At 39.0% G+C, this 16605-nt stretch overlaps 1 protein-coding gene across 4 annotated transcripts in view; it reads right to left on the bottom strand.

Annotated features, from left to right (window-relative positions):
* Positions 1-3076: 3076 nt before the first annotated feature.
* anks1b (ankyrin repeat and sterile alpha motif domain containing 1B) overlaps positions 3077-16605 on the bottom strand; it is a 261822-nt gene continuing 248293 nt past the window's right edge. The window contains exons 30-31 of one of the 4 annotated variants that reach the window (XM_061959542.1): positions 3317-3444; positions 3083-3239 (exon numbers count right to left, since the gene is read on the bottom strand). In XM_061959542.1, the coding sequence (XP_061815526.1) occupies positions 3345-3444 (100 nt within the window). In that variant the 3' untranslated portion in view covers positions 3083-3239; positions 3317-3344. Of the gene's footprint in view, positions 3445-16605 lie in introns of all 4 variants that reach the window. The other 3 variants (XM_061959541.1, XM_061959543.1, XM_061959540.1) reach the window with 3 other exon arrangements.

The following is a 16605-nucleotide window of genomic DNA, read 5'->3' as shown; positions in this document are numbered from 1 at the left end:
GTCTGAAATGTTGGGTGTGGGTAGGCCGATGATTTTAGCTGCTATGTTTGTAATGCGTGTGAGTTTGGTCCGGTTGGTTACAGAAAGCATGGTGAAAAAACATGTGGAATTAGCAATAATTAATTGTTTTCTAGTGGGTTTCATGGGCGCATAAGACAATTAACTCCAATATAAAATTAGTTTTATTAATGAGTGAGAATACATTTTTTTTTAAAAAGGCATGTTCTTGTCTCATAAAAATTGGGAATGATGGACAGTTTTTAAAAAAAAAAGGGCAGTTACCCTCTTAGTCCTTCGTAACTTTACAAATGCCATTTGTATAAAGATTGAACAATTTTGGTCCCAGTATTGATCCTTAGGGCACGTACGCCGCAAGATATATTTAGAGATGTTGACATGTGTTCGCAGAGTTTGATGTATTGCTTCCTACCCAGTTCAACACCATTCCTCTCATACCGTTTTAATTTGTTAAGATAGGATTAATTGTGTGCAATGCTTTTGTTAGATCCATAAATAACTGCAGTTGTTGACCATCTATTGCATTGGTAATCGCTGATATTAATGCCATCAATGACAAGATGTTAGGGTCACGGTTACGGTGTGGTGGGCCCAAATGTAGGAAAGCAAGGTGGGAGCAACAGTGTAGTGCTGCTCAAAATGTTTATTCCAAAATAAAAAAACACTAAGTAGAAATGTCCAAAACACAAAGCAGCTAAAATGCTGGACTTAGAACAAAGAACAGATTTTGAACAGATTTTCACCAAAGGAGAATCTGATGAGAGCGGCTGAGAAGTGAGACAGGCTGGGGGTAAACAGAACCATGAGTGCACTTACTTATTCGATGTCGTTGGCTACCACGTGGTGGGACAGGGTAGATGGCCAAACGGATGCCCAGGTAAAGGTCAGAGGTCAACTCACGAGAAGGGGACAGAAAATGGGAGAACCATTGATTGGTCAAAGTGGTCGGGACAGAAGAATGCTCTGACTCTAAATCAGCATCCAGGAAGTTCATTAGCTCATCACCAGAATCCAGAAAGGTCAGAACCAGGGCCGGCCCGTGGCATAGGCCGTATAGGCAAATGCTAAGGGCGCCGTCCATCAGGGGGCGCCACGCCAGTGCCACAAATGTTGGAGAAAAAAAATAAATAAAAAAAGTTGGTACTATTATTTCTAAATACAAAAAATAATCCCACGTTAATTAAAATGCAAAGTAAAGCCTATTTAATAGAAATATTATTTGTTACAACATTACGCCCCCCCCTCTTCCCCCCGCACGGTGCGCCCCCTCCCTTCCCGTATCATGATTCTTTTTGGACGTCACCACATCAAAAAATCAACACAAGATGCCAAAACTGTCAGGTGCCCAGGGAAGAAAAAAGAGAAAAGAAGAGGAGGAGAAACGAGAAAAGACAGAGGTAGCAGGTAAGTAACGTTAGCCTACATGAAATTATTTGTCTGTTACAGAATGTGATAGTAACCTGGCTTTTTAGCATTAAGCTAATGTTACATGATTCGGCAATTGCTAATCAATAAATAGCTAGTTCTGTTTTAACGTCGGGTTAATATTGTGGAGGGGGCTAAATTGTTATGGAAAATAATAATGTAACGTTAGGTAATTACAGTACTCCCACCTTACATTCCTCAGGGACATTTCTTTCTTTCTTTAGTTTATTTCGAACATGAACACACTTACAGTATAACACATCACACAATTTCATATCATTTCACTTTACATCATGTCCGAAAAGGAGTAGGAAGAAGCAAAGCTTATTTAATCCTACCCCTTTCCCACTTCAAAGCGTTTACAAATATATAGAATCATTTACTGACCTTTTTATATAATAAAATAACATCTATGAATTAGTATACAACAGTTTTGTAATATGTAATTAATTAATTAATTCAGTCATTATTAACATACTGAGATGAAGAATATCTTATTTTCAATAAGGTTGAAAGTATTTCTCATAATTCTTCTTCTTTGTATTCTGTAAGCACTATTATTTTGAACAACCTCTTAAACTGGATCATATCAGTACAATTTTTAACTTCTTTACTTAATCCATTCCATAATTTAATTCCACATACTGATATGCTAAAAGTTCTAAGTGTTGTACGTGCATATACATGTTTGTATTAGATCTTTTAAGCAGGTGTTTTTTGTTTACATTGTTATTGCCTTCTGGTTAGCTAATGTTTGCCCTGCAGGTAATCGTCACTTTTCCACCCCTTTATATATTAGGTATAGTTGTAAGTAAAAAAAAAAGGTCAAAGACAAAGCTATTCGGGTTCTTGTGAGTATATACACTTCACTGCCGATGTGGGGGGGCGCCACCTAAAATCTTGCCTAGGGCGCCAGATTGGTTAGGGCCGGGCCTGGTCAGAACCATCCTAGAATATGAGGGCCAGAGAATTACAAACAGCATTGGAAGTTGAACCAAGCAAGATAGGCAGGTTTATTAGCATAATCAGTCAGAAAGTAGATTTACAAGTTCACGCTCAGCACTACTAAGGCCAGAAGAATCAGAATTACACCACAAATAAGAAACAGGTTTAGGTGTAGAAACAGGGAGTTTGGGCACAAAAGACAAGTCTGACAAGTGGAACTCGACAAACTAGAAGAGGGAGAACTGAGGAAAAGAAGATATATTTCAAAAGGACCTTACTGGCTGATTTTGGAAGGGTGGTCTGCAGGCTGGGGCCAGGCAGGCTGACGGCGTTTGGGCCGGCGGCGGGGACGTTGTCGAGGACGCTCCTGCTATCTGCTTCCTGCTGGGTCCATTCCGATCGCACTGTCACGGTTGAGGTGAGGTGGACGCAACACCGTAGTGTTGCTCAGAAGGTTTGTTCCAAAATAGAAAAAGTAGAAATGTCCAAGACAAAACGTGAGTTCAAACCCCGGCCGAGTCATACCAAAGACTACAAAAAATGGGGCCCCTTGCCTCCCTGCTTGACACTCAGCATCAAGGGTTGGAATTGGGGGTTAAATCACCAAACGATTCCCGAGCCCGGCGCACGCTGCTGCTCACTGCTCCTCTCACCTCCCAGGGGGTGAACATGGGGATGGGTCAAATGCAGAGGATAATATCACCACACCTAGTGTGTGTGTGTGACAAGCGTTGGGACTTGAACTTTTTAACTTTAATATGCCTGTCATACATGCAGGAAGTTGAAAAGCGCAGTCTGGACCGGTCTCGCCAGTTTCATGAGGTGTTTGACCTGCACAAAAGCGTTCAGAACTGTACTTCATACCATAGCAGGTGAGAAAAAAAAAAGGGTCCAATGGACAATAGTAAAATAAGATATGCAAACATACCTGTACCAGCAGCTGCTCATAGACTCTCTCAAGATGTCTTCTTCCTCTCCTGCAGAGAGTGCACGGCCATACCAATCGATCTGGTGTACACGTGGGTGAACGGCTCAGACGAGACCCTGTTGAGGCAGCTGGAAGCGGCCAGAGCACAGATTGTGGATGAAGAACGGGCTCAGAGGTGGGTGAGCGTTTAGCATTGATTCGGATAAGTGGTTGTTAAACTTCCTGACAGGAAATCATTTTCCAAGGACTTCTCTAACATTGTGCTGATGGAAAAAAACAAAAAACTAGATGCCATAGTAATTTATATTGCAGACATTTCCACCTAAATTCTTCAGACCTGTTTCAAAGCAGTAGACATTTTAATTTTGAAGTGACAAACCTTTAAGGGATCATATTCTGATTTTTAATCTACATCTGGAACACTTCCTTGTGGTCTACATCAGGGGTTGCCAACCTTTTTTTGCAGCAGGGACCGGTGGTTGGGGTCCACTGGTCTACATAACATGTAATGGTGACGATTGGGTCAAAATGTTGCTTTACTGACCATCTTCAAGCTGCTTTTTAAGTGTTTCTGAAAACCAGTCAGCTCTTATTAGATGCAGATGAACAGCTCCACGCCTCGCCTCCTTCAGCTGTCTGCGACTGCTGAAAAAAATCCTGAATCCAGACGGTGATCTGAATCACCCCCAAAATCTAATAACTAAGGGTGTGGGGAAAAAAATCGATTCTAATTCAAAATCGCCATTCTCATGTTGTACGATTCAGTATCGATTTTCATTTTTCCAAAAATCGATTTTCTCTTTTTTTTTTTATTAATCAATCCAACAAAACAATACACAGCAATACCATAACAATGCAATGCAATCCAATCCCAAAACCAAACCCGACCCAGCAACACTCAGAACTGCAATAAACAGAGCAATTGAGAGGAGACACAAACACGACACAGAACAATCCAAAAGTAGTGAAACAAAAATGAATATTATCAACAACAGTATCAATATTAGTAACAATTTCAACATAGCAGTGATTAAAAATCCCTCATTTACATCATTAGACATTTATAAAAAAAAAATTTAAAAAAAAAAGAACAATAGTGTCACAGTGGCTTACACTTGCATCGCATCTCATAAGCTTGACAACACACTGTGTCCAATATTTTCACAAAGATAAAATAAGTCATATTTTTGGTTCATTTAATAGTTAAAACAAATTTACATTATTGCAATCAGTTGATAAAACATTGTCCTTTACAAATATAAAAGCTTTTTACAAAAATCTACTACTCTGCTTGCATGTCAGCAGACTGGGGTAGATCCTGCTGAAATCCTATGTATTGAATGAATAGAGAATTGTTTTGAATCGGGGAAAAATCGTTTTTGAATCGAGAATCGCGTTAAATCGAAAACAAATAGATTTATAATCGAATTGTGACCCCAAGAATCGATATTGAATCGAATCGTGGGACACACAAAGATTCGCAGCCCAACTAATAACCTACTGACATTTCCTGAAAGTGAAATCAAAATCTGCCCATAACTTTGAGTAATGTTGCTAACAGACAGACCCCAGCAAATACATAACCTCCTGGCGGAGGCAACTAACCAGAGGATAAATGTAATTGCCAGGTCTGTGCAAGATCGTTTTGCTCTTGGAGTGAACCCTCTTGGCAGGCCCCCTCTCTCCTTGTTTCTGTGGGGTGAGGCGGGGCCACTAGCATAACCACAAACAGATGTTCAGCCTTGTAACATTAATGTAAGGTAACATATCAATCAATGATCCGAATCACCCCCAAAATCAAATTCCTTGTTTTTTTATCCTATTTTGGAGATTTCCTAAAAGTTTCATTAGAATCCGCCCCTAACTTTCTGAGTTATGTTAACCAATTGAAAAACTTTAAAATTAAATAACCTCCTGGCGGAGGTAATTATATTGAATTAAAATTTGTCGTAGCCCCAAGCACAAAAGGCCGGCATTCACTGCTGTCTTGTACACACATACAGGCCTGGAGGACGTACATATACATAAAAGCAGTTCAACATAAGCAACTAACAATTTGCAGTCATGTTGCTGTCACGATAGGCTATACATGCAATGGTAGTTGTCAAGTTCATCTTCTTCCTCCAAAGGACAACTCAATTTAAGTTATGGTAAATGGGTTATACTTGTATAGCGCATTTCTACCTTCAAGGCACTCAAAGCGCTTTGACACTATTTCTACATTCACACACACTGATGGTTAGCTGCCATGCATGGCGCTAACCACGATGCAACAGGAGCAAGGGTGAAGTGTCTTGCTCAAGGACACAATGGACATGAATAGGGTGGTAGAAGCAGGGGATCGAACCAGGAACCCTCAGGTTGCTCTCCCAACCAAGCCATGCCGCCATAATTTCCAACTCAAACTTTTCTTTTTCTTTTAATTGGTCTCTCCATCACTCACCGTAGTTTCAATAGGTTGTAAACCTTTTAAAACAAAGACAAACGTTAACATAACATTTTAAATCATTTAATTTCTGAAGCATTTTAAATGGAATAAAGAATCAAAAATGTCCACATTGTAAGCCTTTTAAATTGAATGAAGAAAAAAACTTTTAGTGAAGCTTTACTATTAAAACAGAATTGTAACATTTGTATTCTGTACTTTTTTTTCACCAAACTTAAACATTTATATCTTAATGCAAACTCATTTAGCAGAAAATCAATGAAGTAAATGCTGCAGTGAAGCCATTCACAAATGACACAGCAGTTAAACTTTTTTGAAGCAACATTTAAAAAGCAGTTGAAGGAAAAAAAGCATTTCACCATCCATTGGCGTCTTTGGGCCGAAACCCGGAGGAGACTTGAAGGTTCTTTCCTTTGAAGTGTTTTGGTTTGAATGACTGACTTCTCCCAGTTCTCCCAGCTGTAGGTATATCGGTGATGATGACTGAAGCAAGGAGCCTCGGAGTTATTTTTGACAGCTTGCTTGAGTGAGAAAAAAAATTAGCTGTCTAAAAATCCAGCTTCTTTCAGCTACGACTCCTTGCAAAAATAAAACTGTACCTTCCAAACGACGTGAGCACATTTTCCATGTGCTGGCCTTCCTTCATTGGCTCCCAGTTACTTTTACAATTAATTAAAAAATTGTACTTATTGTTTTTAAATGCTTGCATGAAGTAGCCCCCACCCTATGTCATTGAGCTGCTGCAGCCTTATTCTCCCAGCAGGACCCTAAGGTCCTCAGACCAGCTCCTCCTTCCTGTGCCTAAAACCAGGCTCAAAACCAATGGAGATAGAGCAGGGACTAGACTGTGGAACAGTCTTCCATTGTCTATTAAATCCTCCCAGTCCCTGAGTCAACTTAAATCTAGGCTAAAAACATAGTTTTACTCCCTGGCATTCAAATCCAGTTAGGCAGGATATCTTGGTCGTTTTATTTTTTGTTTTATACATTTCTATTAATCTATTACATTTTAATATTTTTATTTGATATATTTTGCCCTTCTCTTAAGGTATGTTTTACTATTTTATTGTATTCATTCTTCTGTGTTACAAAGTAAATGTGACACTGCTTGCACTATTAGTTTAAGTTGTTATGTCTGTACAGCACTTTGGCCAACTGGGGATATTCAATGTGCTATCTTGTGGTGGGGTGGTATAGCTCGGTTGGTAGAGCGGCCGTGCCAGCAACTTGAGGGTTGCAGGTTCGATCCCCGCTTCCGCCATCCTAGTCACTGCCGTTGTGTCCTTGGGCAAGACACTTTACCCACCTGCTCCCAGTGCCACCCACACTGGTTTAAATGTAACTTAGATATTGGGTTTCACAATGTAAAGCGCTTTGAGTCACTTGAGAAAAAGCGCTATATAAATATAATTCACTTCACTTCACTATCTCAATGAATAAACTGAACTGAACTGATCATTGCCTTGTACATGTCATTTTATTTGTTTCTAGAGACAATCCCAAATGCCCGCTGTCTCACTGCATTTTGGCGCCCATGCTGCTGCTTGATCCCGCCCTGCCGGCTGGTATGACAGTTGACGAGCTGGCTTCACTGTCGCCTACCTTTTCAAATGCAAAGGTGCTGCTGCAGCTCAACAAACCTCTCAAAACTTCTAACGCTGTCTCTGTGGTCATCTTCCATTCACAAGCTGACGGTAAAAGTTCTGAACCACAGCAAATTTGTAGCCATGATCAAGATGGTATCACTACAATCAGTGTGCCGAACAATTATATTATTGCCCACATTTAATATAACACTCCATAGCAGTGAGTCAAAACTGTTATCTTTTGTTTTTTGCTGCCTTGAGGGAACCTGCTAACAATTAAATACAACCTCTTCTCTAGCTGACATTGACTCCACAGGTATGCTCTATGACGACACTAAAATATTGTTCTCCAAATGTTACCTGGTGAGTTTTTCTTTCTTGGAGATATTTCCCGTATCAGATTCAGTTTCTTAGCATTAAGTCACCACTTAGTTGTGTTTTACAGACCACAGAGAAAGAAGTTCCGGGTCTAATACCAATGCAGACCATGGCCTATCTAACTGGCTTCCTGGGGTCTTTCGAAATGTCTGAAGAGCTCCGAGCCAGATTGCCCACTGCCATCATCGACAAGATCACTGCGGTACAGCTGCCTGTCCATCAATGCACCATTCACGTATGCCTCCTATTGGTAGAGGACAGGCACAACCAACTCATGAACTCTGGAATTGTTTTTTTTAATCTATCAAAACTTAATCGTAATAGCAATAGGACAAATAGCCTCACTGTATGTTTGTATGTGCAGTTAGAGTTGTACCAAGAAGCCAACATCGCTCTGCTCCACTTCAAAAGTCCACAGCACCTGACTGATCTCCTCCAAGAGTCCAGAAATGAATTGATGCTCGATGGGAATAAGTTGGCCATAAGTCCAGTCTACTTGTTCTGGGACTTAAGTGCCATCATGAAGGTTGTAAACCAATGCAAACTACAACTTCACTAAATGACAGGTTGTTAGAATAATACCCCTCTGACAGTGTTAAACATTTTGTCAGTTTTCTCAGATCCCTACAAGAGAAAAGCCCAAAGATATTCTCACTGCCAATCGCTTCGAGGACAATGCCGCACTCCGCCATTCACTGCGCTCTGTGGAGAAATATGCCCCCTGGGTGCGACATATCTTCATTGTCACAAACGGGCAGATTCCTTTCTGGCTGAACCTGGAGAACCCCCAAGTTTCAGTTGTCACACATAAGGTAAAATCAAAACCTCTTATACTCAAACCCTCATTGCTCAAGGCAAAAACTCTTATTTATTTAATCTGGATTGTGTTGGTCTCAATTTTAGGTATTTAAGATACATGTACGTAAAGTTAGATTTCTGTTCTCTTACATGAACAAACACCTGGAGTAAAACTGATCAAATATTTGTGTGAGGTCATTCAAATCAGATAATTCATCTTAAAAACATGCATCTCTTCTGAATTATAGGAAATCTTCTTGAACCACAGCCACCTACCCACTTTTAGCTCACCAGCGATAGAGAGCAACCTCCACCGCATTCCAGGAATCGCTCAGAAGTTCATTTACCTCAACGATGACGTGATGTTTGGCAAAGACGTATGGTTGGACGACTTCTACACTCCATCGAATGGGCAGAAAGTAATCAGAAGAGACACAATAGTCCGACTATTGCATTAAAAGTACATATAGGGAATATATCTTGTGACTAGAAATGTACACCGAGAACAGGTGTTTTTTAGTACCGGTTCCTAATTAGGTTGCTACCAGAGGACCGTTAAGATTCTAGACAAATGGTGCATGCCTAACTAAAATTGGAACAGCCTCCCAATCCATCTGAGGGTCATTCAGAGCCTGGACTCATTTAAAATAGGCCTGAAAACCTTTTTATTCAGAAAGGCATATGATTTCTAATCACTTATCAGATTTTAACCTTGTCCTTTTGTTTTTATAGAGTATGTTTTGTCTCCTCTACAGTGGTTTGAACTTTTTAACTTTGTCACACTTTGAGATCTTGTTTGATGAAAAGTGCATTAGAAATGTAATTTATTATTGTTATTACTATTATTATCATTATCTGTTATTTGTGCATGCACATAATACATATTAATAAAGTGTCTGGATGTATTTATTAAGTCAATATATTCTTGGTTGCCAAAAAGGGATTCAAAGTATTTTTTGGATATTGACACATCTGTGCATAATTTACAAGACTACCCACAGATGAGATGAGATGTGTCAATATCAAAATATTACTTTGAATCACTTTGGCAACCATAAGTTGTTGTTTGGGGTATATTTCAGCTTTTTTATTTTATAATTCAACATGTAAATTGTACAGTATGCACTTTATTATCATATATGTAACTCACTTAAGGGTAATAATGTATGTGTGAGCACACCATCACAACTGTTTACTTACTTCTCTGCAGGTCTATCTCACCTGGCCTTTCCCTCCTTGCTCCAGGGGCTGTTCAGGAGGCTTAATAGAAAATGGAGTGTGTAATCAGCAATGCAACAACGTTGCCTGTGATTGGGATGGAGGAGACTGCAAGGGTAGCGCGATTAACAATGACTGCACACCTCTTTTGCCTCACTCAAGATTGAATTATGTTTAATTGCTTTTATGTCTGGTGTAGCAGGGAAACGCAGATCTAGACGCAGTGCTGGAATTTGGGACACCAGTAATGGTGGTGAGCTTCCTCAAGCTCGCACGACCCAGGTTGCCACCCCAAAAAAAATGCTGACACCAGAACCACTATTGATCTTCTTGAATGAGGACAAAAATGGTTCCCAAGTACAAGTGTCAAGTACTGCTGCAACACCGGTGAGGAGGAATTTCCAAGCGTTTGTCTCTTATAACAAAGGCTTTTTAGCCTGGGAGAAAATCAAGTACTTTAAATACCTTCCTGAGGTAAGTATCTCCTGCATCTTTAGCATTTTACTTTGCATTATTTAAGCCCATAGGGCTTTGTGTGACCAGGACGATGAGCGTCAGAGAATGCAAATGTATGAGACCAATGGTGCCGCCATTGCCCGAAAGCTGCAGAACAGTTTTACAGACTCACTGCGCTACGTCGACAGATTGTACAACCGCAAATTTGGCATCATGTCTCGACGAACTATCGCACATACGCCCCACATGATTGACAAGTTTGTCATGCAAGACCTGCAGGACCTGTGAGAATGGTTACAATGTCCGGACTTGAAGGGGTTGATGCTCAGGCTGAATTGTTTTTCTTTTTTTTTTTTTTTAAGATTCCCAAAAGAATTTGAGAAGACCTCGAGTCACCATTTGCGTGATTCAGATGACATGCAGTTTTCCTTTTCCTACTTTTACTATCTGATGAGCGTCAAGCAGCATGTTAACATTTCAGAGGTGTTTGACACAGCTGACAAAGATCACTCTGGCCTTCTGTCTAATAGTGAGATTGAAGCCTTTGCCAGGAGAATCCTCAAGGAGCCATTGAACCCTACGGTTGGTCCAGTTATGAGAAAACTTTGACCAGGAACGGTTTAGATTGTTTGTGACATCCATTGACTTCTCTGGTTTCTTCTAGGACTTGACAGATTTAGGTAATAAGTTTATCACCTGCTCAAAAACACTTCAAAATGAAGTCATGCAGATGCATCAAGGGAAATCTAGTCAGGAGGTCTACAACGACCAAAACATGGTTAGCACTGATTACCTCTGTCCAAACAAACAAAAAGCTTAATTGTGTTTGTTTGTTTTTTGCTTTTTAGTTGTAGATATTAAAAGTACCATGGGTTCTTTATCAACAGCCCCAGATCACAAAAGATCTCGTCCTGCACTGCAAGCCTGTCACAGATCGTATTCATAAAGCCTTCCCAGGCCAGAAGAAATACAAGTGAGAGCTTCACTGACAAGATATAAAAACATTTATATGCTGTTGCTTATCAGTCAACTATCACACAGGTATCAGATCATGGGGGAGCAGGAGATACATTTCAAGCTAATCAAGAACGACAAGGCCATGAACATTCTTCATTTTAAAGATGTTCGGAACAATGCCAAGTGAAAATAACCCTCCAAAACATCAAAAAACAGTTCAATTCATGGCATTTGCAAGTTGTAATACTTCTGTACTTGGTCCAACAGAAAGTTCATCTGCTTGAATGATGACATTGACCGCAGCAAAAGCGGCGCCAAGGAAGCGAATGCGATGCTGGCAGAATTCTACAAAGCCATGTTCTCACGTCCATCTCAGTTTGAACTACCTCTCAACAAGACCAACAGGTTCCTGCACATGGATGAGCTCCAGAAATGGTAGGGACCACGGTGAAGGCATCAGTTCTGTCAGTGAAGCAAAGTCTAGCAGAACTGTTATCGTTGTTGTAGCATTGTTAATTAAGTTGTTATATTGAGTCTTACATTACAGTTGGGTTCCCCAAAAAGTATTTTGGAAATGTGTAATCCTGCTAACGCGAAAACATAAACACAAAACAATGACACTTCTTAATCCGTAACAACACGCATTTCCCAGGGAAGTTTACCAGGAGAAGCTAAGGTTCTACAGATACTGTGCCGTTGTGGTTCTCATCATCTTTGGTCTCAAAATCATCTTCAAACTGGTCAGAGTCCATACTAAAGAATATTCACACATTTAAAAACAACCCTCACACTTGTCTTTTTCCTGAAGATGACTCGATTGAAACAAATGCTACTGCACAGACGCAAGGAGTTCAAGTACCGGTACAAGAAACTTGAGCAAAAGGCAAATGTCTAACTCCAGTTGAGTTCGAGGGAGGATCCAGATCGAGGGGATCCAGAGTGTCTGCTCGTCTTCAGTGAAATCCAATATGTTTAGGCGGTGAAGGACTACGTGGAAAAAAGGCCCATAAGCAGTCACTTAATGATCAACTGAAACAAGCTTATGCCCAAGGTTGAAGTTTTATTGTTATCTTGTTTGAATGTTTCAAGATCACCTCAGTACCAAACTTGATTGGATAAAAAAAAGCTTGTGGTTGTTAGGTTATATCTTATATTTACCCAATTTAATTATATAATTCTTAATTGAGTTCTGTATTTAGCTTGACTAGGTTTAATATGTCTACTTATTAAAAGGTGTGACGATTAATCGATATATCGACATATTGATTTATTTTTCTTAGAATCAACTACACCGAGCAGTCCTCTGCAAATTTGCCTTCTGCAAGATAGGTATTTATTCAAGATCATTTTAAAAGGGAATCAATCGATTCTATTGATAGTATAAAATTGAAAACATTAAGCTTAAAGAACACTTTTATGATCCCTGAGAATTTTTGTGGATTTTTTTAACTGTCAATACTCAAACAATACTAATGAATGCATGCAATGTTGTTATGAATTATTGACCTATTCAAGGCTCCAATTACTTCAGTTCAAATATTCAACTTTGAAATATTTTTGGGGAAACATCTTGCATATTTTGTGTGTTTGCCATTTAACAAACTAATATGTTTTCTTTGAGACATTTGTGGTTGAGGGCTAAATAAATAATCTTTGATTGATTAATTCTTTGACAAAAATGACAAAACAGATTAAAAAACATTAAAAATAATAAAAACTTATAACCAACGGATACATCTGACGTTGATCTAGACCCTAGAAATGTAAGCATTAAAAGTAAAAAAAAAAAAGATATTTGACTTATTTTAACACTTTAAAGAGTCTTTTGGATTCCTTAGAATTTTAGTGATATTGTTTTTAACTGTCATTGCTCAAAAATAGTAAATATGAATCAAAATCAATATTATGAATGTTTGACCTATTTAAGGCTCCAATTACTTCAAATCAAATATTCCATTGTGTCAATTGTTTGGAAGAAAATGTTGCATATTTGTTTTTGCCATAAAACCAGAGTTTTATTTAACAAAAAGGGTATAAAACATTTAAATAAAATTAAAACTTTATATTGACCGATAGATGCAAAGTTGATCTAGAGATTAAAGCGTTGAAAATATATATATATATATATATATATATGATTTAAACTAGAGGGGGAGTCCTTAAAAAAAAAGGCATATATTGTATAGGTTTGGATAATAAAAAATGATCAAAATGGCTTTAATTTTTCAGTGTGCAGCCCTCGGTGGTAAAAGTTTGGACACCCCTGATCCAATGATGTTTTGTCTGTTCATACTAGTCCAAGCGAGCAACGTTTATTCATCTTCAGTACACACAACCTTCAGTCTCTGGTACGTGACTGCCATCTAACGGTAATATTTATCATTACATACCCAGGGGGCGCCAAAGAGGAATTGTCCAATGAACAAGTGCACAACAAACATTTTCTTTATATTTAGCTACCATGGAGCCTCCCTGAAACTATCGTTGTGTAATATTAATAATTGTCCAGGGTGTACCCCGCCTTCTGCCCGAATGCAGCTGAGCTATGCTCCAGCAACCCCCGCGACCCCAAAAGGGATAAGAGGTAGAAAATTGATGGATGGATTAATGAAATCTGAACTTGATGCTCGTAGACGTAAAGTTAAGACTGAGAGATGGAGCAGTCATTCAAATGTTATTGGACTAACCTCCTTTAGATGGCTTAGCTTGCGAACATTAATTCTAAGCAACCCATACAGACTGCAGATCTTATTTTGAAACTCGGGACGGATGCTAAGAAGGTTCCTGTCTGCGTAAACCGGAACCCCCACCAGCATGTTGGATGATATTGGTTATTGATGGATATTAATCATTAAATGGTGTTAATCGATTACAGAAACGCTAATAAAATAATGTAATGACATATTTACCAGACAGGAATGTACTCTGCATTCCTTAGGGCCCACTCAAATATTACCACTGAATTAGTCATTTTACTCTCGATTTAAATCATATTCAATAATTATATCTAACCTACTTACAGTTTACAACCTTGTCAAATGATATGAAAGCATGTGTTAATAACACAGATTATTATTTAACACATAAACCTAGGCTTAGGTCTTTGGTGGTTGTTTATTGAGTACATAATATACATACATATCTCCAGTGAACAATCTTGTGCTCAATGGCAATATTATTAGTTCACAAAAAAAGAAAAGAAAATGTAATTAAGAAACTAAAATAAAATACAATTAAATTAAATTAAGGTCAGGCTGATTAGAAAAATAAATACTAACCAAATGCTGCATAAATAATAACTGACGTAAATACATTTACATACAATTATGTTGTGCTAAAATAAATAAATAATGAATGTTTCTTAAATAAACGGTCAATAAAATTAAAGTGCAAATGAAAACACAGCGTCACCACGTTAGTCATTTTTTTTGCCCTTTAGAACAATTTCTGTGACTTCAGGTCCAGACGTCTTCTGTTTATTTGAGATTGGAATCTGGTCAGGGAGTTTGTCCAGACACAAAACAATTAGGGAGAACATTGGTTAAAGAGTGAAAAGGTAAATGTTCTGTATTTATTAAACTGTTTTAAACAATCTTATAGAGCAGTGGTACATGTACCACTAGTGGTATACGCAGACTATCTAGTAGTACGACAAAGAAAACTTAAAGGACAGAGGTTTTTTTTCTTATTTTCAAACAGTTACTGTTCAAACTGCATGTGATGTTACAGTGACCAAAAATATGAAATATGTGTGTTAAATAAAACCTCTGCCTTGTTTTTATTGAATACTGAGGCCTACTATGCTACCGTATTTTAATGTTGGTCATTAGGGTGGTACTTGGAGAGTCAAATGTTTTCTGAGTTGGTACTTGGTGAAAAAAAACACTGTTTTAGAGCAACGGTGAGTTGCGTTTTCCCCGTATTTCATGCATTTTGGGGATTTGTGTTGTTTTAGTCCCCGGGTTCAGGGTCTTTCTGTGTAGAGTTTGCATTTTCTCCCTGTGACTGCGTGGGTTCCCTCCGGGGTACTCCGGTTTTGTACGTTGCTGTGCGCTTGCCCCGCACTTATGTGTTGTGTTGTGTGAAATTGCAAGTGTTTTGGACGTTTCTGGGTCCGTGTACCTTACGTTCATTCTATTTCCGATTCTTAAACGCAAATCAAAAAACCTAAAATAGGGCCGTTTCTCGATTTTTATGATGTATGGCAGATTTTAAAACCAACAAAAAAGGGTTGATTTTCATTAAAATATTGCCATACATATGGATTTTGTGCGGTAGAAAAAAATGGATGGATGGATGGAAGGTACACTGACCTTTCTGCACGTTTGCCCCTGTCCGCCACTAACATATTTGATTAATAAAATGTAAAAATAATTGAAATGTGGTTCGGGGTTGTGGGGGGTGCTGGAGCCTATCTCAGCTGCATTTGCGACCCCGAAAGGGACAAGCGGTAGAAAATGGATGGATGGATGGATGAAATGGAGGTGGGAGGAAGCCGGGGTACCCGGAGGGAACCCACACAGTCACGGGGAGAGCATGCAAACTCCACACAGAAAGTTCCCGAACCTGTGATTGAACTCAGGACCTTCGTTTTGTGAGGCACATGCACTAACCCCTGCATCACCGTGCTGCCTATAAAAAAAAGATATATAAATTAAGTAGAGATGTCTGATAATATCGGGCTGCCGATATTACCGGCCGATAAATGCTTTAAAATTTAATATCGGAAATAATCGGTATGGGTTTCAAAAAGTAAAATGTATGACTTTTTAAAACGCCGCTGTGTACACGGACGTAGGGGGAAGTACAGAGCGCCAATAAACCTTAAAGGCACTTCCTTAACGTGCCGGCCCAGTCACATATCTACGGCTTTTCACACACACAAGTGAATCCAAGGCATAATTGATCAACAGCCATACAGGTCACACTGAGGGTGGCCGTATAAACAACTTTAACACTGTTACAAATATGTGCCACACTGTGAACCCACACCAAACAAGAATGACAAACACATTCCGGGAGAACATCCGCACCGTAACACAACAGAACAAACACCCAGAACCCCTTGCAGCACTAACTCTTCCGGGACGCTACAATATACACCCCCCCACCCACCTCAACCTCCTCATGCTCTCTCAGGGAGAGCATGTCCCAAATTCCGAGCTGCTGTTTTGGAGGCATGTTAAAAATAATAATGCACTTTGTGACTTCAATAATACATTTTTTTCCATAACTTGAGTTGATTTATTTTGGAAAACCTTGTTACATTGTTTAATGCATCCAGCGGGGCATCACAACAAAATTAGGCACATAAATGTGTTAATTCTACGACTGTATATATCGGTATCGGTTGATAAAGAAATCGGTAAATAAGAGTTGGACAATATCGGATATCGGCAAAAAAGCCATTATTGGACATCTCTAGTTTTTACGAATGGGAAAAAATCAGA

This window comes from Nerophis lumbriciformis, linkage group LG05 (assembly GCF_033978685.3).
Source record: "Nerophis lumbriciformis linkage group LG05, RoL_Nlum_v2.1, whole genome shotgun sequence".
Lineage (NCBI taxonomy): Eukaryota > Metazoa > Chordata > Actinopteri > Syngnathiformes > Syngnathidae > Nerophis > Nerophis lumbriciformis.
The sequence above is the reverse complement of the archived record's forward strand: the minus strand, read 5'-3'. Positions and strand labels throughout refer to the sequence as shown.